This window comes from Elephas maximus, chromosome 20, assembly GCF_024166365.1.
Source record: "Elephas maximus indicus isolate mEleMax1 chromosome 20, mEleMax1 primary haplotype, whole genome shotgun sequence".
Taxonomy (NCBI): Eukaryota; Metazoa; Chordata; class Mammalia; order Proboscidea; family Elephantidae; genus Elephas; species Elephas maximus.
Genome location: NC_064838.1, coordinates 38,173,339 through 38,198,767, shown reverse-complemented (window position 1 = coordinate 38,198,767; position 25,429 = coordinate 38,173,339). Strand labels below are relative to the sequence as shown.

The 25,429-nt window shown below is 52.4% G+C and overlaps 2 protein-coding genes across 3 annotated transcripts in view; one reads left to right on the top strand and one right to left on the bottom strand.

The window, feature by feature from the left end:
- The window catches only part of PLXND1 (plexin D1), a 63,612-nt gene extending 54,370 nt beyond the window's left edge, over positions 1 to 9,242 (top strand). The window contains exons 26-36 of one of the 2 annotated variants that reach the window (XM_049862413.1): positions 1,180 to 1,326; positions 1,522 to 1,678; positions 2,787 to 2,890; positions 2,975 to 3,038; positions 3,839 to 3,873; positions 4,125 to 4,229; positions 4,827 to 4,990; positions 6,096 to 6,243; positions 7,620 to 7,760; positions 8,160 to 8,234; positions 8,489 to 9,242. In XM_049862413.1, the coding sequence (XP_049718370.1) occupies positions 1,180 to 1,326; positions 1,522 to 1,678; positions 2,787 to 2,890; positions 2,975 to 3,038; positions 3,839 to 3,873; positions 4,125 to 4,229; positions 4,827 to 4,990; positions 6,096 to 6,243; positions 7,620 to 7,760; positions 8,160 to 8,234; positions 8,489 to 8,605 (1,257 nt within the window). In that variant the 3' untranslated portion in view covers positions 8,606 to 9,242. Of the gene's footprint in view, positions 1 to 1,179; positions 1,327 to 1,521; positions 1,679 to 2,786; positions 2,891 to 2,974; positions 3,039 to 3,838; positions 3,874 to 4,124; positions 4,230 to 4,826; positions 4,991 to 6,095; positions 6,244 to 7,619; positions 7,761 to 8,159; positions 8,235 to 8,488 lie in introns of those variants that run through there. The other variant, XM_049862414.1, reaches the window with a different exon arrangement.
- Positions 9,243 to 14,579: 5,337 nt separating this feature from the next.
- Positions 14,580 to 19,079, bottom strand: LOC126064389 (histone H1.8). The gene is made up of 4 exons (XM_049863415.1): positions 18,798 to 19,079; positions 16,340 to 16,703; positions 15,153 to 15,259; positions 14,580 to 14,846 (listed from the first exon to the last, which is right to left on the bottom strand). The coding sequence occupies exons 1-4, from the start codon at positions 19,077 to 19,079 to the stop codon at positions 14,580 to 14,582; spliced, it is 1,020 nt and encodes a 339-aa protein (XP_049719372.1).
- Between the last annotated feature and the right edge of the window lie 6,350 nt (positions 19,080 to 25,429).

The following is a 25,429-nucleotide window of genomic DNA, read 5'->3' as shown; positions in this document are numbered from 1 at the left end:
ACAGACCAGCTGTGTGGTGCTGGGTGAGCCATTGCCCTCTCTGGGCCTTGCTCTCTTTCTCCATCACATGTGCCCTCTGGCCCTAGGCCTGGGCAGCCCCATGGTTTCTCCTGGGGCAAGCAGAGGCATGGGGGCAGAACAGAGCCTAGGCCTGGGGAACAGCATGATGGGGAGGGGCTGTTGGGGTACCTCGGCCTCCTACTGGCTGCCTCCTCAGGGATCCTCATGCTAGGACATCTGGGAGGACCAGGCTGAGGGAGGGACCTCAGGGGCACAGACTGGACCCAGCTGCCCGGCCTCCTCTTAGTGTGGCCCCAGGCAGGCCTTCCCTCTCTGAACCTCCAGATAATGGGACATCAATGGGTCCTACCCTCGGACCAGGAGGGTTGGATCGGGAACAAGGGCTGGTATACTGCCTTCCCCATTTTGCCAAATCTGCCTGATACTGTTACATACTTAATGTTTTCTTTAAATCTGCTCGCCGGTTTTACTTAAATATCCACCAAAATGAAACACCTGGTCACTTGCCATAACAATGACCATGAACTCAGCTTAAGGCTGCAGATGCCAGCTAAGCCCTTTGCCACCCAAATGCTCTTTATGAAACGGAGAGATTGGCAAGAGCAGGGTGTTTGAGGCCCCGGCCCAGCCTGACACACTCCACAGTAATCAGACTGTAACCTGGGTTGTTTGAGGCCACATCTGTTCTGGTTCCACCTTAACTCACACTGAGGGACACCAATGTAATAGAAAGAGTCACAAGCTTGGGAGTTAGCTAGTCCTAGTTCGAGTCCAGCTGGGTGACCCTTGGCAGGTTGCTTGGCCTCTCTGAGCCTCTGTGTTTCTCTGTCTACACAATAAGGATCACAGCTTGTATTAAGAAGTGTTGTCAAGGATGATTACACGAATGCACCTCCCACAGTGGGTGGTATTTAATAAACATGAGCTTAGAATCCAGGGAGACAACCCTAGAGGGGGTGGCAATGTTGACACCAGGATCCAAAGGAGGACAGGGAATCCAACAGGCAACTATGGAGCTATTGGCCAGAAGAAGGTAGTGGAGGTATTCTGGGTGGCAGCCACAGTACAATCAAAAGCTTGGGGGTTGGAATCAGGGGTGGGCAGGAGGCTGTGAGGGGCTGGGCTGCACATGTCCCTGACAGCCTCATGCCACCCCAGGAAACGGTTGGGGAGCCATTCTTCCTGCTCCTGTGTGCCATCAAGCAGCAGATCAACAAGGGCTCCATCGACGCCATCACGGGCAAGGCCCGCTACACGCTGAACGAGGAGTGGCTACTGCGAGAGAACATTGAGGCCAAGCCCCGGGTGAGGCCCAGTGGACAGGTGGGGGCAGCCAGGCAGGGACCCGGTCCCCAGTATGGCTGGGAGGGTCCGGCAGTGCCTGGATAGACGGCATGAATCCTGCCTCTACCTCCCTGGGCAGGTCCCGAGCAGGCCTGTGCCTCTGGGTTCGGTGGGGACGGTTCACTGACCCTGTCCTGTCCTGTCCTCTCTCCACAGAACCTGAACGTGTCCTTCCAGGGCTGCGGCATGGACTCGCTGAGCGTGCGGGCCATGGACACTGACACGCTGACGCAGGTGAAGGAGAAGATCCTGGAGGCCTTCTGCAAGAACGTGCCCTATTCCCAGTGGCCACGAGCAGAGGATGTTGACCTCGGTGAGCAGGGGTGGAAGCGGAACCTGTCTTGGTTGAAACACTCCTTTCACTCAGAAAATGTGCATTCATAGTGGCACTGAGGACACAGAGATAACTTGGACGAGGTCCTCATCAATAAGGAGCTCTTATTCTGATGGGAAGACAGATTCCGCACTGTGTGAGGAGCCTGTGACCCCTGGCAGAAAGGGTCCGGGAAAGGCTTCCCAAGGAGGGAGTGGCGCCTGAAGGATGCATAGGGATTATGACTGCAAGGAGCTGAGACCATTCATTCCTGTGATCACAGCCTTTTCTGAGCACTCACTCTGTGCCTAGGAGCCCTGGTGGCACAGTGGAGTTAAGTCGCTCGGCTGTAACCAGAAAGTTGGTGGTTCGAACCCACCAGCTGCTCCACGGGAGGAAGATGTGGCAGTCTGCTTTCATGAAGATTACAGCTTTGGAAACCCTATGAGGCATTCCTATTCTGTCCTACAGGGTAGCTATGAGTCAGAATCTACTCGATGGCAGTGGGTTTGGTTTTGATTTTACTCTGTACCAGGCCCTGTTTTAGGCACAGGGGCTGTAATGGTGATTAGGCAGGTGGAGCAGTGATTGCCCTCCAGAGCAGGGGATGTCAGACAACTAACTGGGGCTGGGCCATGGGGGGCGGTGGGGGAGGGGAGTGGGAGATGAGATGGGCAGGCGCTCGGTCACCGGAGCCTTGAAGGGCAGAGTTGGACACTTGGGCTCTTCCCTGAGGACAGTGGGTAGATATGGAACCTCATTTCATCAGCGATAATCCTATTAACAACCCCAAAGATGAGGACTTTTCCAGAGCACCTACTCTGTGCCAGCCACATACTGGGCACCTTGGCACCTTCACTTCATGTTCAAGACACGCTTTCCCTAGCTCCTTCTTCTCCTCCCCATTTTACAGATGTGAACTTAGAGGCTCAGAGAGGTGGGCTTGCTCCAGGTTCCACAGAGAGAGCAAGAGGCCTCTTGTTCATTGTCTGGCCCGTGTGGTCCCTGTCCCCTTGGTCTGGGGCTCTGTCCCCCTTGACCTGAGGCCTTTTCCCCTCTGTCTGGATCCCTGCCTCTGGTCCTGACACCCCGGCTCCTTGCCCCACAGAGTGGTTTGCCTCGAGCACGCAGAGCTACGTCCTGCGAGACCTGGACGACACCTCGGTGGTGGAGGATGGACGCAAGAAGCTCAATACACTGGCTCACTACAAGGTAGAGCCCCCACCCCAGCCCCCACCAGCACTCCCTCCCACCCTGACCTCTGACCGCTGACCTTGGCCTCACCCCTCTTCTCAGATCCCTGAAGGTGCCTCCCTGGCCATGAGCCTCACAGACAAGAAGGACAACACCCTGGGTCGAGGTAGCGTGGGTGGGCATAGGGAGGGTGTCTAGACCAGGTGTGGGGGTCCCTCCACCCTGAGCCTGGCCCCTTCAGAGCAGCCCCAGTGTGAAAACTGAGGCTCCGAGAGGGCAGGGCTAGGCCATGGCTGTAGCCTCCTGGTTGCGGGGGCGGGGGAGGGGTGTGCCATCTGACCCAGTATTGTTTGGGCAGGGCCTGCCGCCAGGCCTTCTCAAGTTGGTTTTCTGTGGGGAGCCAGAGGGAGGCCCCAGGAGGGTGGGATGTAGTTCCAAGAGGGTCTGGGCGGCTGCCAGGCCAGAGGGGAGGCTGGCGTGCCTGCCTCAAACCCTGCACTCCACCCTCAGATGCTCCAGGCCTAGCTGCCTGGCGCCCAGACCTAGGAGCCGGGCTCTTCTGGGTCTCAGAGTCCCCTCCTGAGGTTGGGAGCAGGGTCTTAGGTCTCTCCCAGCAGCCTCTGGGGTTAGCAGGAGCTCTGGGCTGGGTGAGCAGAATGGGTGAGTGGGTGAGGGGAGTCCCTGCCCCACCTGATGGTCTCTCTATGGCTCTGTCTTTCTCTGTTTCTCACCATCTCACTCTCCCTCTGTGTGTGTCTCTTTCATCTGTGTCACCCATCTTGTTCTTTCTTTGTGTTTTTCTGAATCTCTGTCTGTCTCAGTCTCTCAGTGTCTCTGTTTCTCCGTCTCTCCCTCTGCATCATGGTCTATTTCTCTGCATTTCTGTTTCTCTCACTTTCTCTCTGATTGTCTCTCTCCCCTCCTCTCCCTTGTTTATTTATTACGTGTGTGTGTTTCCTCTTGCAGTGAAAGACTTGGACACTGAGAAGTATTTCCATTTGGTGAGTGCCTGACCACGGCCCCAGGGAGCCAGCCCCTTGCTGGGTGTGGCCCCCGCCTCCTGCCACCCTGGGCCTCTGGGAAAAGTACTCCCAGGCCTGGAAAGGTTAGGATGGGGAGCAGGGATGGGACCAAGAGTCAGGAGGCACCACACCCTCCTGCACCCCAAAAGGCGTGTGCCGAGCCAGGGGCCCACAGGCACAGGACCAGCCCTCCATGGGCCAGCTCAGGACTGACCACTGCCTGGCTCCAGGTGCTGCCCACGGACGAGCTGGCTGAGCCCAAGAAGTCCCACCGGCAGAGCCACCGCAAGAAGGTGCTGCCCGAGATCTACCTGACCCGCCTGCTGTCCACCAAGGTGGGCCCCACCTCAGATCTCGCCCTCCCCTCTAGGCTCGGTGGGAAGGATGGAGGCTGGCAGTCCAGCGGGACAGTTGTGTGCACATGCTTACAGGGGGTGCCAGGTCTTCCTGGTACCCCTGTGGGGCCTGATGAACTTCCAGGGCAAGAGGCTGAAGGTTTTGGGTCCTGTATGTGGAGGGCCAAGAGATTTTGACTTGCTCACACTGGTAAAAGATGCATGAAAGACATCTATATTAGCTCTTGTAACAGAGAGGGGGAATTGAGGCCTGGTGGGGTTCAGTGACACCCCCAAGGTCACTCAGCTCAAGGGCAAAGTTGGTGGCACTCCAGAACCTGTGTCTCAGCTCTACCACTTCCCAGCTCTATTCCCCTGTATCTTTTTTAGTCCTTTCAACACCCCTGTAAGGTGGGTTTCACAAACCCATTTCACAGATGAGAAAACTGAGACTCAGATTACGTGACCAGCCCAATGGCACAGAGCTTTCCCATGCACTTTCTGAAGTACCAAGGTCTCCCAGGAGCTGCCGGAGGGGCCCACTCACATGCCACACCCCAGCTCTGGGCTGATGGCCGCTACCCCGCTCTCCTGCAGGGCACGCTGCAGAAGTTTCTGGATGACCTGTTCAAGGCCATTCTGAGCATCCGCGAGGACAAGCCCCCACTGGCTGTCAAGTACTTCTTTGACTTCCTGGAGGAGCAGGCTGAGAAGAGGGGTATCTCGGACCCAGACACCTTACACATCTGGAAAACCAACAGGTGGTGGGCGGGCAGGGTGAGGGGATAGGCAGGGAAGGCTGTACAGATTTCACTCTATCTGGGGGCAGCTGCAGCACGGGATTCAGAGCCCAGGCTCTAAGCCCACCTGCCTGGGTTCCATCCCTGATCTGCCACTTTTCCAGCTACGTGACCTTGGGTGCATGACTTAATCCCCTGTGCCTCAATTTCCCCAGCTGTAAAACCAGGGCAATCAGAGTAACCCAGCATAATTGTAAGAATTAATTAGAAGAGCTCCTGGCCTTACCTCATTTTTCCTCTACCCCTCTTGGGAAGGGCACAGTCAGCTCCATTTTACAGATGAGGAGCTCGGCTTATGGAGAACTCCCTGCCCAATCTCATGCAGCCCCTGCGGCAGCAGAGCCAGCCTCAAACCTGACTCCTAACCCACTTCTTAGCCTTTCTTTGAGGCACATCTTAGCCTTTTGGGTTCACAAACCCCACCAAGAAGTTGTGAAAGCCTCTGCCTGACCCACAGGCCCAGAAGTTTCTGTGCAGTTATAGGGGCTTCTTAGAGCTCTTGTGTCCACACACTTCGGGCTGCCAAGTCACTGGGTGGCCCTGGGTGGGTAGAGGGTCACCATCCTTCTCTGTTCTCTGAAGACAAGGCAAAGGACCCAGGCCCCGCCCTCCCTCAGCCCGTCCATGGTACTAATGGTGGACTTCCTGCCGTGCCTGCCTGCCTGCGTGAGAGGGCTGGAGGAGGAGCTGGGGCAGGCGGGTGGGGGTGCTTCTAATGAGAACCAGGACCTTGCCTGAGGCTCCTTCGTGAGAAGTGCAGAGGCTCTGAGGGGGATGGCAGTGCCAGAGGGACTCAGGCCCTCATGCCCCAGCGAAGCCCCTCAGCCTCCTGCCCTGCTCCAAGCAGGAAGCCTGCTCCCAGCCCCTCCTCCACTTGGCTAGCCAGGGATTGTCATCAGCCCTATTTGGAGACAAGCCACTGAGGTTCCAGAGGCGCCATCTTGTGACCAGGCTCCTCCTGCCCTTGAGGGCCTAGCTGCCTCCCTCACTCCAGCCTCCTAGCGACCCCTCCTCCTTGGCCCAGCCTGAGTACCACTCTCACTGCCTCTGTGGCCCCATTCCACAGCCTTCCTCTCCGGTTCTGGGTGAACATCCTAAAAAACCCCCAGTTTGTCTTCGACATTGACAAGACGGACCACATTGATGCCTGCCTCTCAGTCATCGCTCAGGCCTTCATCGATGCCTGCTCCATCTCTGACCTGCAGCTGGGCAAGGTGAGCTGTGCCCGGGGCAGGCAGAACCCTGATGTTGGGGTCAGAGTGGGTGCCAATCAACCTTTCCTGGGCTCTGGGAAAGGGGGTGCATAGGGTCATCCCAGGTGGGGAAAGTCACCCAGAAACTGGCATCTAGAATCAGAAACCAGATCTCTGAAGACCGGCTTCATCTACCTCAGGTATGCCTGGCACCAGCTCCTGACATAGACCACAGAGCTGGCCAGGGCAACCTGCCTGGTCAGACACGAGCATGGTTTGAGGTTCAGGCCAGGCCACAGGCAACACCCCCTGATGAGGACCCAGCCCTGACCTCTGAGAGGCAGCTGCATGAGGGAAGAGAATCTGGCTGGCCTTAGAGGGTGGGGAGGAGGGAACGGCATTTCCATTCCCTGCAGAGGGAACAGCATGGTGAAGGCAGGGAGCCTTGGAGGAGTGCTGGTTCCTAAGGATCTTACAGGAAATTAAATGAGATTGTATATGTAGATCTGAGAGCAGTAGTAGTCCAGCGGTAGAATCCTAGACTTCCATGAGGGAGACCTGGGTTCAATTCCCAGCCAGTGCACCTCGTGTGTAGCTACCACCCATCTGTCAGTAGAGACTTACATGTTACTATGATGCTGAACAGGTTTCAGCGGAGCTTCCAGACTAAGACTAGGAAGAAAGGCTTGGTGATCTACTTCCAAAAATCAGCCAGTGAAAACTGTATGGATCATAATGGTTTGGCCCACAACCAATCATGGGGATGGTGCAGTGTTTTGTTCCATTGTACATGAGGTCGTCATGAGTTTGGGGCCACCTCAACAGCAGTTCACAACAACGATAATATGTAGACCTGGCACTAAGGGATTTGAGTGGGGGGATGGCACATGGCCCTGCATTTTAGCCCATGGATTTTAGAGTCGGGCTTGCCAGAGACAGAAAATACCACCACTTCTCACTATCACAGGAGGCAGATGCCCATGACAAAGAGCTGGGAGTGTCCTTGGCACGTTTTGCTTTTCAGTATTGGGAACATGTGGAGGGAAGGATTCCACTGAGCCAGCAGTCAGGTTTCCAGAAAGCCTTAGCCACCAAGATCCGTAACCCTGAGCAAGGGTGTAAACCAAGCCGCCTGCACAAGGCCAAGAGCTGGTACAAAACCCATGGACTTTCCTCCAAAGGAGGACATGAACCCAGGCGGGGGGTAGGTGAAAAGAACAGTGGAGGGAGGGCAGTGAGAGTCCCCTGGGACACTTGGGATGAGACTGCTCAAGCCTCAGGACCCCAATAAAGCAATTCCTATATCACTGTAGGCAGGGACTAAGGTTCATCCAGAAAAAGATGAAATCTGTCCATGTTCCGCCAGCCGTATGATTCCCTCACCGCTTTCTGCGTAGGACTCACCGACCAACAAGCTCCTCTATGCCAAGGAGATCCCCGAGTACCGGAAAATCGTGCAGCGCTACTACAAGCAGATCCACGACATGACGCCACTCAGCGAGCAGGAAATGAACGCCCACCTGGCTGAGGAGTCGCGGGTGCACTGCTGGGGTGGGGCCTGGGGGTGGGGGGAGCCGGCACCTGCATACACCTGGGGTCGATGCTGAACAGGAGCTGGGGGCTCGAGGGCATTTCAGGGGCAGCAGTGTGTGCCATCTTGCTCCCATGCAACCTCGTGGAGGAGGTTTCCCCCAGAGATGAGAGGGCGGGCTCAGGAAAGCGCTCCCGGAGTGAGGAGGAGATTTGAATTCAGGGCCCCAGAGTCCCTTTATCTGCACTACTGGTGGGGCCTGTCTACTGAGCTAGAATGTGAAGGGCTCATGAGAAGCAGAGGGTTTATCTGGTAACCACCAGCTGGTCTTGGCCGGGTCTGGGTCCTATTTTGACAGTTGGGTTAACCAGCTCCCTTCCCCCTCCTGCCTACTCCTTGCTCTTAGAAATACCAGAATGAGTTCAACACCAACGTGGCCATGGCAGAGATTTATAAATACGCCAAGAGGTACCGCCCACAGGTGAGTGCCCACCAGGTGAGGAACTGGCCCTTTGGGCCATGACTGCCCCACCGTTGTCCTGCCCAGGTCCTTTCTACTCAGAGAAGTGGAAGGAGAGCTTCCCACTGAAGTGAGATGTTTGTGCCCAAGGGACTGGGCCACTAGGTGTGGAAATCCAGGCCTCATGTCTCCCTCTAAGATCCAGGGAGGGGACTCCCTCAGGCCCTGGCCTGGGAGGAGGATCTGCTTGGGCTGATCCCTCTGCTCCCCGTCAGATCATGGCTGCCCTGGAGGCGAACCCAGCAGCCAGGAGGACGCAGCTGCAGCACAAGTTTGAGCAGGTGGTGGCTTTGATGGAGGACAACATCTATGAGTGCTACAGCGAGGCCTGAGGTGGTAGGACTGGGAAGAAGTGCTGCACCAAATCCTCGGCTTTGCTCTGTTCCTAGTGCCCTGACTCAGGCTGGGAAGTGACTGAGAGGAGGTGGCTGAGGGTGTGAGGGGCCTCTCTGAGCCAGGCAGAGGAGCCCCCAGCCCTGGCCCCTTGGGCCCCTCCCTTCCCTCCTGCCTGCCCCCAGACCTGATCTCTGGTTGGGGGCCTTAAATGCCACAGCCAGTGCCTGGTCAGGCCCCCTCTACCAAGCACAGCCTGGACTGTCTGCCCACTTGCTCGCAAGGGCCAAATACTGAGAAAGCCCCACCCAGCAGGACAGCCCAGTGTCAGTGGGGCAGAAGAGGCCACCAGGCCCAAGGCCAACCATCAGAAACACTACCTCATGCAAACTGGTGGAGGGGAGGCCTCCTTGAACCAGCCCCAAATGGTCTCAGCTTCACCCACCAAAAAGTCGTCTCTGCTTCCCTCACCCAGGGAGGACCCTTGCACAGACTGTCCCAAGCAGGGTCAAGTTTGGATTCTTCAAGTGGCAGTTCATAGAAGGGGCAGTGCCTCCCATGGACTCTCCCATGGGCTGGGGGCCAGAGGTGGGAATAAAGGCACTAGGGGTCTCCTGGAGGAGGGAGGGGGCCGAGGAAGAGGGGACAGGTGCCAGGGAGCTCCTGGTCTAGGGGTGGGGGGGGGGCGTTAAGATGTATCAAGGCTGTAGCTGGGCTACTTGATCTTGCTGGAAGTGTTTCTAAAGATAGCACCACTTTTTGTTGTTTTTTAAAAAAAAGCTTTTATATATTAAAGAACGTATCACGCGCCAACTGTGAATAGCTGCCGCTTGTGCAGAGGACCCGGGGTGGGGTCCCGAGGGGCTCCCAGCACAACACTGGAAAGGACTATTCCAGAGAGCGGGGCAGACCTGACTGAGACCCCAAACACCCTGAACAACCTCCCCTTTTCTCCCTGCCAGGAGTGACTCTTTGCAGCCTTCTCACTGCAGAGATGGCTCGGACCCCATGGGGAGGCTGGGCTGCAGGGGATGGCCGGGACTCTCTGGAACCTTCTTTGTAATAAAAGCCTTATGGGAAATCTGCTGCAGGCTCCAGTTTTTACCCCGAGGAGGAGGGAAATGGGCCAGCTGGAGTCGGGGGGTAATCTTTTCACCACTGTGCTTATAACAGAAGGAAGGGAGGTGACCCTGGGCAAGACTCTTGCCCCAGTTACAGTCCCTGTGAGATCTGGACAGACATCTACTTGGTTTAAGAAAGTATTGGCAATGGAAGGATTACCTGAGATAATGCAGACTGTGGGGCCACAGCCAGCGTTTGCTGGGCTCTGAGGGTACCTGGAGACCTCCAGGAGGATGTCACAGCTGCTGTGTACTACCTACCCCTGGTGGACCTTGCTACTACTAATTGGTGTAGCCTTTATAAGGTAGAGGAATGCAATGTTGTCGTTAGCTGCCATGGAGTCGTCCCTGACTCCTGGCGACCCCATGTACAAAGGAATGAAACCCTGCCTGGTCCTGCACCATGCCCATGATAGGTTTGGATCAGACTGTTGTGATCCATGGGGTTTTCATTGGCTGAGTCTCTGAAGTAGATTGCCAGGTCTTTCTTCCTAGTCTTAGTCTACAAGTTCCATTGAAACCTGTTTAGCATCATAGCAACACACAAACCTCCACTGACTGATGAGTGGTACCTGCACATGTATTGGCCAGGAACTCGACCTGGGTCTCCTGCATGGGAGGCAACCACTAATGTCCCCAGAGAAGCATAATATTACCCCTATTTTACAGATGTAGAAACTGATCCTTGGCATGGAGGAGGCATTTCACACAGCCAAGCAGGTTGCATGGTCTTGCTTGTTCCTTCATTCCATACTTCTGTATCAGTCTCCCAAAGGGCCCCTAAAATGTTTGAGGAGGTCAAAGGTGATCACCCTGGAAAAGGAACTGACGCTTACTCTGAAACCAGTTACCGTCGAGTTGGCTCCAACTCATGGCGACCCCAGGTGTGTCTGAGTAGAACTGTGCTCCTTAGGATTTCAGTGGCCGATTTTTTGGCAGTACATTGCCAGGCCTTTCTTCTGAGACATCTCTAGGTGGACTGGAACCTCCAGCCTTTAGGTTAGCAGCTGAGTGTGTTAGCCATTTGTACCACCCAGAGACTGCTGATGCTTACTCACTTGCCCTGGATTTCTCATCAACCTTGAAAAATATGTATCATCAACTTGGCTTTTCAGATGGGGACACAGAGGCCATTTCCCCAAGGTCAGATTAACTCTGGCCTCTGTTCCCCAAAGGGCAGGCTTTTCCACTCGCCCCACTGGCTTCTGCCCCATAGCCCATGAGGACCATTCTTCTGACTTGGGGTTAGCAAATACTGAGGGTGAGGCTCCCCCCGAGGGAATGCAAGTCCACTTCCCTGCCCCCATGCCCCCCCCCGCACTTCCCCACCCCAGTCGTGAAGGACAAATAATTTACATAAATATTTATCAAGAGTAAGAACTGGGACACAAAGTTCATAAAATTTCAACCAAATCCCACAAACACCAGTTCTAGAATTAGTGAGAGCTGAAAAGCAAACAAAGCTTAGCTTTAAAAATAGCCTTCTCCTGTGGTGGCTTCTAAATGGAGAGATTATTCTTTATCTTTCACATTTTCTATTCTGAGCGTTGATTCCTTTTTATTAAGCAGATTTTCTAATTTAAGTTATTGTCACATTTGATAGGGTTTTTTTTTGGTGTGATTCTAGAATAAATATATGCTTCCTGGAGAAATGTCAGGAAGTACAGAAAAGCAGGAAGAAAACAAAAGCTACCTAACCCTCCCATGGCTGGTATTTCCGAGGGCCCCTTCCAAATCATGTCTTGCATGATGGGTTGGGGGCTGTTGGTGGGTAAAACTGGGGATCAGTGTATGTAGCATTTTGTAACCTGCTTTTTTCCCCCCATACACCAATATGTCAGCAACATCTTTCCATGTCATTAAATATTCCACAGCCTGTTTTAATGCCTGATTAACATGCAATCCCTTCTTGAAGTTCAGGAACACATTTGCAAATGGTGAAAATCTCCAGTTTTGGAGGCATTTCTCAGTGTAGACGGTGGTCAAGTTCTCTGAACCACCCACAGTCCTTGTCTTGCAGCCTCAGGCCTCAGGGGGTTCCCTTGCCTTTGCCTAAGGGTCACAGAAGAGTGGGGACCCTTGGCATAGCATCCTGAGCTTAAGCTCCATAGGGTTTTCTGTGGCTGATTTTTTTGGAAGTAGATTGCTAGGCCCTTCTTCCAAGGTGTGTCCGGGTGGACTTCAACCTCCAACTTTTCCGTTAGCAGCTGAGTAGTGAACCGTTTGCACCAGCTAAGCCCCTTTAGAAAGGGGAGAAACAGTTGCAGACGGGAGGTGACTCACCCAGGGTCTCCCCCTCTGCCATATTGTTATGAGCGGCTATGGCCACCCCACATACAACAGAACAAAACACTGCCTGGTCCTATGCCATCACCATGATCTCGTTCAAGACAAGATGCCCAGGGATGCACCCCTAGGGCCTACCCCGAGGGTGCCTCTCACAGCCCCAGGCAGAGCCATGAAAGGAGCAGAGGAGCCCAGCCCTCGCCATTGGCTCATGGTGCCCCTTGGGGCCCTGCTGGTGGCCACAGTACAGACACCCCAGGGAAGCTGCCAGTGCAGCCAGACAGTCTCTTGTGGGACTCCAGGAAGGTGACAGGGTGAGGAGTGGGGGCAGGACGGGAGCAGTCTGACACCCTAGGCAGGCAGCCTCAGTTTCCCTTTGTGCTCATTTGTCCCCTTCCCAAGTCCCATCCAGTTAGTTGTTGTTAGCTGCCTTTGAGTTGGCCCCCGACTCATGGTGACCCCAGTTCATCTTCCAAAAAAACAGTTGCCATCAAGTCAATTCTGACTGACGGCAACTCCATGTGTGTCAAAAATGAAATGAGCTCCATAAGGTTTTCTATGGCTGATTTTCGGAAATAGATTGCATCTGGGTGGACTTAACCTTTTGGTTAGCAGCTGAGAGCCTTAACTATTTGCACCGCCCAGGGACCCTCCCCTTCTTGCCACCTTCCCTGGCTCTGCTGCCGCCTCATTGGGACCACCTCTCAGTGGCTTCCTGACCTCAGGACATGGCCACCAAGCAACGACATAGCTGTTCAAACCCAAATTGTGGACCCATCATTGAGCCCTTTCTCCATTGAATGCCTGCCACACCCAACCCATCAGCAAATCCCAACCACTCCACCTTCAAGATCTTCCCAGAAACTTCCACTTCTCCCTCCATGATACCGGGCTCTCACTGGCACTCCTGCAGGTGCTCCCCACTGCCTCCCTGCTCCTGCTTGTGTCTCCTACTGTCACTTTGTGGAAAACAAAACCCAAAGTTCTGCCCTTGGCTTACAAGGCCCTTCATGGCCCCTATCAGCCTCGCAGAGCTTGTTCCAAGTGTCTGCTGCTGCATAACAAACCACCCCAGCACTCATGGAGTAAAACAACAGTAGTCATTTAGCTTGCTCACAAATCTGCAATTGGGGTGGGGCCTGGAAGGGAAGGCTTGTCTCTGTCCTATGTGGTGTAGACTGGGGCAGCTCAACTAGGGCTGGAAGAACCAAAATGGAGCCCTCAGCTGGGGTGGAAAATAGAGGCCCCTCAATTCCTCTCCATGGGCTACTTGGGCTTCCTCACAGCATGGTGGCTGAATTCCAAGAGCAAGTGTCACAAGAATAGGAAGTAGAAGCTGCCAGTCTCTTAAAGCCTGGGTTCAGAAATTGGCGTAGGGTCATTTCCACTGTGCTCTATTGGTTGAGCAATCATAGAGCCCAGATTCAAGGGGCAGTGACACAGACTCCACCTTTCAGAGTAGTGTCACAGATGTTTTTAAACCACCCCGTACTTCATCGCCCATTTCTGTCCTCACTATTTGGGGTCTAGACACATGGGCCGCCTTACAGTTCCTTGACCCTATCAAGCATGTTCTCACTTTAGGGTCTTTGCACTTTCTCATGCTTCTGGCTGAAATGCTCTTCTCTAGGTGCACAGGTTCCTGCTCAGGTCCCCATCCTTGGAGGGGCTTTCCCTGCCCAGCCTGTCTACAGTAGCAGCCAGCCGATCTGTCCTTCTGTAGACTGCCCTTGGTTTGTTTCCCTTCTTAGCCCAGGCAGCACCTGGCATCTAGGTTTATTTGTCTCCTTCTCTGGTCTGGAGGTTCTGGGAAGGCGATCTCCTTGGTGACTGTGACAGTGCCTGGCATTCGGTGGCACTCAGAAACTAGTTGTTGAAGAGTCTCCCTGACTCCTCTCAGCTCCTCTAATCCCTCATCTCCACAGCCACAGGGCTCTTCTAAACATATACTTTAGTCACTACTGGCCTATAACCCTCCCTAGCTCCCCACTACCCTCAAGAGCAAGTATTCCAGTCTATGTTCCTTAGTCTGCCCCTCTGGGCCTTCCCACCTCACCCGCACAACCCAGTGGCTCCTGTCACCCCATCCCCATGCTGTACTCAAAACCACAAATCACCCTCCTTCAACCACACCTTCCTGCCTCACCCACGCAGTTCCCTCTGCCTGCAATGCCCTTCTCCTCATCTGTCCAGCATCTCATCCTTTAAGATCAAAAGCTGCCTCCTTCAGGAAGCTGTCCCAGATCTCACAGCTGAGTTACACACCCCTCCACTGATCCCACAGGCCCCTAGCCGTCCAATCTGTGCACCAGCCATACAATCTGTCTACCCCAGAACTGGAGCTCCTATCTGGGCCTGCATCCCAGCCCTGGCCAGGCAAACAGTTGTTCAGTGAATGTTTACGAATGACTGAGTGATGGAATGGCCAAATCCTTGGACCTCAGCCTGCACCAATTTGTGGGTGAAAACAAATCTTTATTGACAAATAGGCTGCAATTAAATAAATAGTGACCTTTTATTGGGGAATAAAAACTCAAGGTGAATCTCAGGCTTTCTACCCCAGCCTCTAGCTCTCAGATTTTGCTTTCTTAAGGGACACCTTAGACAACGAGGCCTTGGCAGGCAGCCCAGGCCTTCTTGGGCCCTTGGGAGCCTCTGTCTTCTTGGCCAGGTGCACAGGGGCTGTCTTGGACCCACTGCTGCCCTTGCCTTTGGGTGGAGCCATGGCCTTGGCTTTCGGCTCCTTTCCAGCCCCCTGGGCAACTGCCCCTTTAGGGGCCCCAGCTGTGGTTGCTGTCTTCTTTGTTGCTGGGAAGGTAGCACCATTCTTTCCCTACAAAAAAGCAAACCAGGAGCGGGACAAGGTTGGGCACAGAGCTTGGAACACATGGGTGCAGGGTTTAACCCCAGCTCTGGTTGGTTTGGACAAGTGACATCACCGCTCTGAGCCTCAGCTCCTTATTTGTAAAATGGGACGGTAATATCCCAGGGTGCTGGAAGGCCGGGGGGAGAAGAAGGTGAACTGTGCTTTTTAGTGGGTAAAATGCACTCCGCTTTTGCTGACCGAGGCCTCCAGGGGCAGGGAATAGGACGAGCCCTGGCCTGTTCAGATAGACCAGGGAAGTCAGGTAGCACCTACCTTGGGAGCCTTGGCCTTGGAACTCCTATTGCCAGTGTTTGCTTTCCTGGGGGCCTCAGCATCTGCTGGACGAGGGGCTGAGGGGGAATGACTCTGTTCAGGAGGAGCTGCTGGTGCAGCACGGAGGGTCAGGGGGAGAGCCCCTCGCAGGGTCCCAGGCCTGACACTTACCAACCAGTCTGCAACCTGGGGACAATAGTACCAACCTCATAGGCTGGTTGGAGGGTTAACTAGATCATAGATGACGATCACATCATCCATGTGAAGCGTGAGGGCAGGCACCCTGCTTCCCGCCCACACCACCTGAATTCTCACAGGTCTTCTTCAGTCCGTCTTCCACATGGCAGCTAGGACACACTTTTAACAATCATGCTGACCCCAGCTCTCCCCTGTGAGGCAGCGGTGGTTCCGTGGTAGAACTTTCGCTTTCCATGTGAGAGACCTGGGTTCAATTTCCAGCCAACACGCCTCATGCCCTGCCATAACCCATCTGTCAGCGGGGGCTTGTGTGTTGCTCTGATGCTAAATAGGTTTCAGACTAAGAGGGGCTAGGGAGAAAGACCTAGCAAACTACTTCTGAAAGTCACCCACTGATAGTCCTATGGATCACAACTGTCCACCCACAACCGATTGTGGGGATGGAGCAGACTGGGTAGTGTTTTGCTCCATCGTGCATGGGGTCATCATAAGTTGGAGGCCTATTCAACAGCAGCTAACAACAGAACCTTTCCGTGGCTCCTCACTGCCCTCCAGATAAAAGTCCAGCCTCCTGCCTGCCCTGCGCAATCTTTCCCTTTGGCTCCTGCTCCTGACACTACAGACAGACAGAACTATCTGCAGTCCTCAAAAGTTCCTCTTCTTTATTTCTCCAGCCTTTCTTACACATTGTTCTCTTGCTTAGGACACCTCCTCCAGAAAGGCTTCCCAGATCCCTGCCTTGGATAAGTCAGTCTCCTCCTCTGGGTTCCCAGTGCCTGCTTCCCCACTGACAACCTTTTAAATGTCTGCCCCATTTCTTACCCCCTGCCCCCCTGCCCAGCTACCAGAAGCCTGTGTCTCCCCAGGTCAAGCTGAGCCCACTGGGCACATTTACTAGATAAGGAAACCCCCTCCCCAGAGCCGGACTGCCCTGCATCCTCCCCTCCCCCTACCATCCAATACCCTCCTCTATCCATTCACACACCCACCTTGGCTGCTGCTGCTGCCTTTAACGGTTGACTTCCCACTGAGCCCAGCAGCATTGGGAGGAGCCTTTGTGGCCTTCTCGAGTTTGGGGGGGACCTTCTTGGCCTCACCCACTTTTGCCACTTTGGCCTTGGCTTTGCCGCCTTTCTTGGGTGCCTTCTCTTTGGGTGTATCTGGCTTGGGGGGAAACTTCTTCACCTTATCCGTCTTCTTGGGCACCTTTTTCACCTCACTCAGGTTGGGAGGGTCCTTCTTTGCCTTGCTGGGGTTCTTGGGGCCCTTCTTCTTGGCCTCACTGGGTTTTTGGGTGGCCATGACGGTGGACGTCTTTCTAGGCTGGATTATTCTTTTTTTCTTGGAAACTAACTGGAAGAGGAGAGAATGGGGTGGGATCGAGAGCAGAGGTTCTCAGCATCTCACGCCCCAACACCCTGTGTAAGCCTCAGGGGAAGAAGAGCCCATTCCAGGGAAAGGGCGCTAAGAAGGTGGCTAGGGCACTAGAAGATACACAGCCACGACTCACTGGGTGTCTCCTAATGGGAACCCGAGGCACAGAAGTGACTAGCCTGCCTGAGGTCCCACGTCAGCTGACATCCCAGGCTGGTGCCTCCCCTCTGCGGGGGGCGGTTAAGCAGCTCTTAAAAAAAAAAAAAAAGCTCTTAGAGCTGGGTAAAAGAGAAATCTTGCTCAACTCACCCCTGCATCCCAGAGCCTCAAAACCAGGTTTTTGGGAGCACAACTTGTGCACTGTGAGCCCTGAATCCTTTTCTCCCCCCACCAGCATCCTTCAGGATGGTGAGTCTATGAATCCCCTTTGACCCTCCCATGGGCCTCTCCACAAAAGCCCGGCTCCCTCTCACCTCTCCTTCTCTCCCATGTCTGGAGGATCATGGGCTCTGAGTTCACAGAGGCCTCGGCCCTCCCAGCTGTGAGCTGCAGCCCAGTCATGTCTTCCCTGGACCAGCCTCCTTGGCTTTCTCATCTCCACAAGGGTGACAAACTTCTTCCCACTGGGAGAGGTGAGTGCCAGGGGACAGAGGTCCCCTGGCAAGCAGGCAGTCCCTATCCCTCCAGAGCCGAGCTCTGATGACATTACTGCCCCCATCCCAAACACTCAGGGCTCCCATCACCCACCAGGATCAGAAACTGTACCCCACCCCCACCTGCACACATATTCCCATCTCCAGGACACCCATGGTCCCCAACTCCCCTGCTCAACTCCTGTATCCTCTCTCAGCCCACTTTCCTGACTGGCTTACAGACCCAAGTGCCTAACCCACCACTTGCTCCCCCTCTGCTGCTCTCTGCTTGCCTCCTCAGTCCCCTGCATTACCCTCCTCCTTCTGACTAACATCTCCTGCCCTGGGTCAGGCTCTGGGCTATTCCATTTACTCCTCCCCGATAGAAGGAGCCACTTATTGATCCCATTTTACAGATGGGGAAACTGAGGCTTGGAGAGGGTGAAGAGTCACTTGCCAAAAGCACAAAGCTACTGAGCAGCAGAGCTAGGATTCAGTCAGGGGAATAGCCACTCCAGACCCTGGGCCCTCTATTAATACTCTCTTTTGTCCCACTCGGTGAGGGACAACCTCCTTCCTGAAGCCCTCACTCTGTGGGTACAGCCTCCAAGTTCACCCACCCTACCTACCTGGCCTTGCCATGACTTTTGTCCAAGCTCTAACCCTCACCCAGGAGTTCTACGAGGGCGGGACTTCCTGTGGTCAGTCACACAGTTACCACAGGGGCTGGCACACGGCAGGTTCAGAATGTTCCACAATATTCCATGGCAGCTATCAGACCAACTGCTATGTCCCCAGACATTGGGCAAGATACTAGGGCACACCATTGACAAGACAGATCCCATGTCTGAGTCCCTGAGATTTCCCTGGTGGCAGCTGACACTCACAATGTTGGGGTTTGATTTTGTCCGAAATCTTCCCTTAGCTCTCAGTGACCGTGGACAGGACTCTCTCGAAGCCTCGTTATCAGGCTGGGACCCTTCCTCTTGAAAAGGGAAGAAGTGTTAGCTCAGGGAGGAGCCAGCACTTCTCTCAAGTTTGGAGCCAGAGAGAACAGGGAGTCAGCTCCAGCTTGGTGACCTTCTACAGCCAGGGTCTGGTTTGCCTCATCTATGGTGAGGAATTCTGGGAAGGGGCCTTGGGTACCAGGACCCAGGAGTAAGCCCAACTGACATGGCCATGATCTGATCTCATAGGTGAGGATGGACACCCCTGGGGTGACAGGGACCATGGGGGCTCAGACGGGGCACATAAACCAGTCTTTTCAGAGGAGAGAGCATCTCAGCTAAGACCCATAGGAAGAATAAGTTGAGAAGATAGAAGGAGGAAGTCACTCCTGGCACAGCACATGGCAAAGCTGAGACTGAGAAAAGAGGAAGCCAGGATTAATGTCCAACCCGGCTCCTGAAGCCTCTTGGCCCCTCTTGCCTGGTGGGCTTACTTTGAAGCTGCCGGTGGCCCCCCTGGCCTTGGAGTTGAGGGGCCGCATGAGGAGGCCCCGGTTGATGCCCTTGGCTAGGGCATGCTTCAGCAGGTACTTGAGTCGGATGACGCTCACCGTCGGGTACTTCTGCAGGATGTACTGCTTGATGGCCACCACCGAAGTGCCTTGCCGCTGCTCTCCAGCCTGCAGAGCCTCCAGCACCATGCGCAGCACTGTGGGGTTGCGGCGCTGCACAGGGACACCGCTGTGGCTCGGGCCTGCGGGCGGACAGCAGAGCATCACCAGGTGCCCGGGCCCTGCCCCAGCCCCAAGAGAGACCTGGACTTGGTGAAGCAAGCATCAGATGCTGGCTGGACATCCAGCCCCACGGTGGGAAAGGGGCTTGGCAAGGGTCAAACACATGCTCGGTCGGTGCCACTGAGCGCAGGGCCATGCACACACCCACTGAGCTCACTGAGACTCTCTCTCTTTAAAGAATTAAATGTTCTTCAAAACAAAACAAACCAACATGCCTGAATCAGCTAGGTCTCCAGATCTAATGACCATTTTCCAGGAAACAGGGGGGTTCTGCAAGATCACCACAGGATGCGATCAGCAAAACCCAGACGTGAGAAACTCTCCCAGAGGCACAGCCTGCTCTTTTCTCCAAATAAACAATAAGGAAGGGAAAAAGAGGGAGGTGCAGCCGACAGAATAAAGGGTACTTAAGAGACTTTCAACCAAATGCAGTGTGGGGTCCTTCCTTAGTCTCAGAGCATAATTTATACAATCCAACTGGGGGAAAAAAACAAAGGCAGTCAGGTAAATGTGCACACTGGACATAACTGATGATGTTAAGAAGGTTATTAATTGTTTCAGGGGTGCTAATGGTAGTACGATTATTTTTTAAAGGTTTTTATATTTAAAGATAAATACTAAAATATTTATAGGTGAAATGATAAGTCTGGGATTTGCCTCAAAATAACTCAGTAAGTGAAAGAAGAGTGGCCGTGAGCTGATAACTGTTGAAGCTGGGTGATGAGTGCATAGTATACTATTCTATCTACCTTTGTATCTGTTTGAAAGTTTTCATAGTGAAAAGGTCCAAAAAAAATTCCACTGCAGGTATATACCCAAGAGAAATGAAAACATCTCTATACAACAACTTGTTCACCAATGTTCACTACAGCACTATTCGCAACAGGCAAAACATGGAAACAACCCAACTGTCCATCAACAGATGAATGGAGAAACAAAATACAGTACATCCACACAATGGAATAATATTCAGCCATAAAGAGAAATGAAGCACTGATACAGGCTATGACACAAATGGACCTTGATGACATTATGCTGAGAGAAAGAAGCCAGACACAAAAGGACCACATGTTGCATAATGCCATTGATATGAAATGTCCAGCAAAGTAAAATCCATAGAGACAGAAAGTGATTAGAGATTTCCCGGGGCTGGGGACATGAGAATGGGAAGTGACTGCAAATGGGCAAGAGTTTTCTTTCTGGGGTGATGAAAATGTTCTAACATGGATTGTGTTGATGGTTGCCCAACTCTGTGAATACACTAGAAACCTTTGACTTTATACTTCTAGAGGGTGAGTTGGAGGTATATAAATTATATCTCAATAAGGCTATTATTAAAAAGTTATAAAAGGGAGTTGGATCAAGGAGGTCGGGGGGAGAGGGAACAGCATGAGAAATTGTCAGTCACCCTAAGATGCACAAAAGTGATTTAAACATGGAATATGATTTAAACATGCCTTTAAAATGTGGATTTCTAATCAATTTGTGAAATTTAAAGACTCAAAAAGGAATCAATTGGTTAGAAATATAGTTTTAAAAAAAAGAAGTAGAAAAATAAACCCACCTGGCCACAATAGATGGACCTGATAGAATGGGAGAAAAATGTGAAACGGAATCTCCTAAATTCCTGAAAAAAAAAAAAAAAGCAGACCTACTGGGCTGGCCAAAGCTATTATTGAGATGGTTTCTACATTCAGGTGGGATATACTCAAGATCGTACTTTGGCTCTCCTGGACTTGTTCTAATTTTCTTCAGTTTCGACTTGAACTTGCATGTGAGCAATTGATGGTCTGGTCTGGAGTCAGACCCTGGCCTTGTTCTGACTGATGATATTGAGCTTTTCCATCATCTCTTTCCATAGATGTAGTTGACTTGATTCCTGTGTTATTCCATCTGGCAAGGTCTATGTGTATAGTCACCATTTATGTTGTTAAAAGAAGCTACTTGTTTTTTTTTACTATTTGCAGTGAAGAAGTTATCGGTCTTGCAAAATTATATCATGTGATCTTTGACATCGTTTCTAACGCCAAGGCCATGTTTTCCAACTACTGATTCTTCTTCTTTGCTTCCAACTTTCCCATTCCAAACATCAGTAATTATCAATGCATCCTTATTACACATTCAATCAATTTTAGACTGCAAAATTTGGTAAAAATCTTCAATTTCTTCATCTACGGCCTTAGTGGTTGTTGCATAAACTTGAATAATAGTCATATTAACTGATCTTCCTTGTGGGCGTATGGATATTATCACTGACAGCATTGTACTTCAGGATAGATCTTGAAATGTTCTTTTTGACAATGAATGCAACACCATCCCTCTTAAAATTGTCATTCCCAGCATGGTAAACTATACCACTGTCTGATTCAAAATGGTCAATACCAGTCATTTCAGCTCTCTGATGCCTAGGATATCAATGTTTATGCGTTCCATTTCATTTTTGACAATTTTCAATTTTCCTAGATTCATACTTCATACATTTCACATTCCTATAATGGATGTCTGCAATTGTTTCTTCTCACTTTGAGTCACGCCACATCAGCAAATGAAGGTGCCAAAAGCTTGATTCCATCCATGTCATTAGGGTTGACTCTACTTTGAGGAGGCAGCTCTTCCCCAGTCATCTTTTGAGTGCCTTCCAACCTGAAGGGCTCATCTTCCGGTACTGTATCAGACAATGTTCCACTGCTATTTATAAGGTTTCTACTGGCTAATTCTTTTCAGAAGTAGACTGCCAGGCCCTTTTTCCTAGTCTGTCTTAATTGTGCTTGTGAGGAATCTGTACATAGATCAAGAAGCAGTCATTTGAACAGAAAAAGGGGATAGTGCATGGTTTAAAGTCAGGAAAGGTGTGTGTCAGGGTTGCATCCTTTCACCATACATATTCAACCTGTATGCTGAGCAAATAATCCAAGAAGCTGGACTATATGAAGAAGAATAGGGCATCAGGATTGGAGGAAGACTCATTAACAACCTGTGTTATGCAGATGACACAACCTTGCTTGCTGAAAGTGAAGAGGACTTGAAGCACTTACTGGTGAAGATCAAAGACCACAGCCTTCAGTATGGATTACACCTCAACATAAAGAAAACAAAAATCCTCACAACTGGACCAATAAACAACATCATGGTAAGTGGAGAAAAGGCTGAAGTTGTCAAGAATTTCATTTTACTTCAATCCACAATCAACACCCATGGAAACAGCAGTCAAGAAATCAAGCAACACATTGCTTTAGGTAAATCTGCTGCAAAAGATCTCTTTAAAGTGTTGAAAAGCAAAAATGTCACTTAAGGACAAAGGTGCGCCTGACCCAGGCCATGGTATTTTTAATCACCTCATATGCATGCGAAAGCTGGGCAATGAATAAGGAAGACTGAAGAATTGATGCCTTTGAGTTATGATGTTGGCAAAGAATACTGAATATACCATGGACTGTCAAAAGAATGAACAACTCAGTCCTGGAAGAAGCACAACAGAAAGCTCCTTAGAAGCAAGGATGGTGAGACTTCATCTCATATACTTTGGACGTGTTATCAGGAGGGACCAGTCCCTGGGTAAGAACATCGTGGTTGGTAAGGTAGAGGGTCAGTGAAAAAGAGGAAGACCCTCGAGGAGATGGATTGGCACAGTGGCGCAACAATGGGCCCAGGCATGACAACGATTGTGAGCATGGTGTAGGACTGGGCAGTGTTTCGTTCTGTTGTACATAGGGTTGCTATGAGTCAGAACTGTCTCAACTGCACCTAAAAACAACAACAACTGGGCTGGGTGAGACTGGAGGACACTCTGAGACTATTGCCCTGAGATACTTTTCAAACCTTGAACCAAAACTAGCTGCCAAGTTTACCTCTTAGCTAAAAACAGATTGACTCACAAAATAAAGAATATCACCCGTGAGTACCGTGCTCTTTTTTAAAAATCACCTATCTGAGACTAAATGGTCAACAATTACTTTAAAATAAAGATGAGAAGATAAGGGGGCAGGGAGACTAGATTAATGGAAATTGAACATTTCAACCAGAGTGAAAATATTGAGAATGTTCATGCATTGTGAAGAATGTAACAAATGTCACTGGATACCTTATGTAGAAATTGTTGAATGGTAACCTACTGCTGTGTAAACCTTCACTGAAAATGGAATAAAATATTATTTAAAAGAAAGAAAAATAAACCCACCTGAGAACTCTAAAACTATAAAAAGGCCTAAACAATTTCAATCCATTCCCAGCTGCATCCTGGCCAGGAAGAACCAGTGTCCTGGAAGATTTGCTTTGAGGTCAAAGTCTGTTGGTTGGTGGAACGAATCCCACCTGGTCGAACCCTGCAACCTCAGGAATTTCATTCCGTTCTCTGGGCCTCAATCTTCCCATCTGTACAGTGGGGACAGGGGCTTTTAAGGGGCCTAAGCCCTCCCAGCTGCAGGGTTATTGCGTTCCCTGAGTGGTCCTCCAGCCTGGTCTCGGATGGCAACTCCAACCCCTCCCCAGCTTCCCTAATCCATGTCCTGCCCACAGGAACCACCTCCATGCCCCCACACTTGCTCGTTCTACTAAACCCCAGCCTCTCCAGCTGGATTCAGCCCCTCATTCTGCAATTATTGAATACCTGCTATATTCCTGAATGTCCAAAACAGAACTCACACCTCCCTCAAACCTGTCTGCACACAGATGTCCACACGAGAACCCCTCTCCTCCCAAACCACAACCTCTCCACACCTCCCCGTGGGTCTCTCCCTCTCTCTCTCTTCTGATCTCCCCTCTCCATTCCCACGGCTTCAGCCTCTTTCCCCTTCCAATCCATTCCCCGCCAGCACATCCCACGAACCTCACCCCCCTTCTTAAAACCCTCCGTGGCTCTCCACTGTCCTCAGTATAAGAGTCAGCACTCCTGAACACAGCTTGGAGGCCCAGTCTGATGGACCCCAAAAGCCCGCCTCTTCCCACTGTCCCCCAACTCTGCCCCTAGCCAGCAGGAAGGCTGGCAGCTCCCCAGATGCTCCCCCAGGGCTCTTGCCTCTGGGCCTTTGTCCATGCTGTTCCTTCTGCCTGAGATGCTCTTTTCCTTGTTCCCCCAAGCAACTCACTCAACCTCCAAGTCCCAAATGGCACTTTAGTTTGGACACTTCTCCTGACTTCCCAAGTCAGAGACAGCAACTCCACCCTTGTGCTCCAGCAAGCACCTGGAACCCCCAAGGAGCCTTTGCAAATGCTCAGAACACTTCCCCTGTCCCGCCTCTCCTCCCTGGGTGAGGCCTATCCAGCCTTCAGGGGTCACCTCCCCCAGGAAGCCTTCCCTGACCTCCCAGCCTGGGTTCCCACCATTAAAGCATATGCCAAATATCAAATGGGAACTATTTATGAGGAGCCTGGGGGCAACTCAAGGGAATAAACTGGATTTGGTTGGCCTGGGTGGGCCCCACATCCAGAGGAACCCCGGATCATTGTTCATTGATTAAAAATTGGAATACAGACCCAAATCCAAGTCCCTCCAATTAGCCGCACTGCCGCTGTAGCCTGGCCTCCCTCTCTGACAGGAATGGGCTCCAGCTGGAGCAGTGTTGCTCCCCTTCCCCTGAGCTAGGCCAGCCTCAGCCCAGGCCGACCCCACTACCTGTGGCAGCAGCTCCTCTGCGACAAGGGCAGTTGAACTCGATAGCCTCTAGGGTGGGTGCTGAGAGGCCAGGCTGGGAGAGGAGGAGGGTGGGAGGAGGAAGGGCCTGGGACAGCCCAGGGAATGGACTCACAGGGATGAGGTAGGCGTTGCATCCCCTTGCTTACCTGGCTTCTCAGACCCAGCTGGCCCCACCAACCCTGCTGAGGAGGCCTCCGAGGTATCGCTGTAAGCATAGCTCCCAGGAGCCATTGGACGGGCAGGTGTAGGACGCCAGCTCTCCTTCCCTATGGGAATTGGAGTCAGGCCCGCCTCCCTTATACGCCACAGCTGGCCCACCCCTCCAATCAACCCCTGACTGGGCTGGGAGCAGCTGAGCTGATTGGGGCAGGAGCAGGGGATGGGGTACTCAGGCTCTGCTTCCTTGCCCTGGGGCCCTGGCCTGGCCACCCACCTCTGTGTGACCTTCGGTGAGTCACTTGACTTCTCTTGGTCTCAGCCCCCACCAGCAAAATGATGGAGACTGGGGATGTGACTGTGGGGAAGCAGGCCCTCTTTGGCATCCCCAAGGGTGGTAGGGTTTGTCTGTGGCCACTTAGACCCCCTCTTCACTGTCGTTCTCTCTGGGCTATCCTTAGCTGAGATCACTCCCTCCCAGGCCCTCGGTCAGCCAGGGCTGGCGGTGCTGATGGTGGAATTGGAAGCACCTGGGTTGCCAAGG

What these genes read in the sequence shown, in the direction of transcription:
- LOC126064389 (XM_049863415.1), bottom strand. Translation starts at nt 19,079, where the DNA reads ATGCTCTGCTGTCCGCCCGCAGGCCCGAGCCACAGCGGTGTCCCTGTG. An exon ending in AGGCAGCAGCAGCAGCCAAG is followed by an intron (nt 15,260 to 16,339) that starts GTGGGTGTGTGA and finishes CTGCACCAGCAG; the next exon opens with CTCCTCCTGAACAGAGTCAT. An exon ending in CCAAGGCCAAGGCTCCCAAG is followed by an intron (nt 14,847 to 15,152) that starts GTAGGTGCTACC and finishes GCTTTTTTGTAG; the next exon opens with GGAAAGAATGGTGCTACCTT.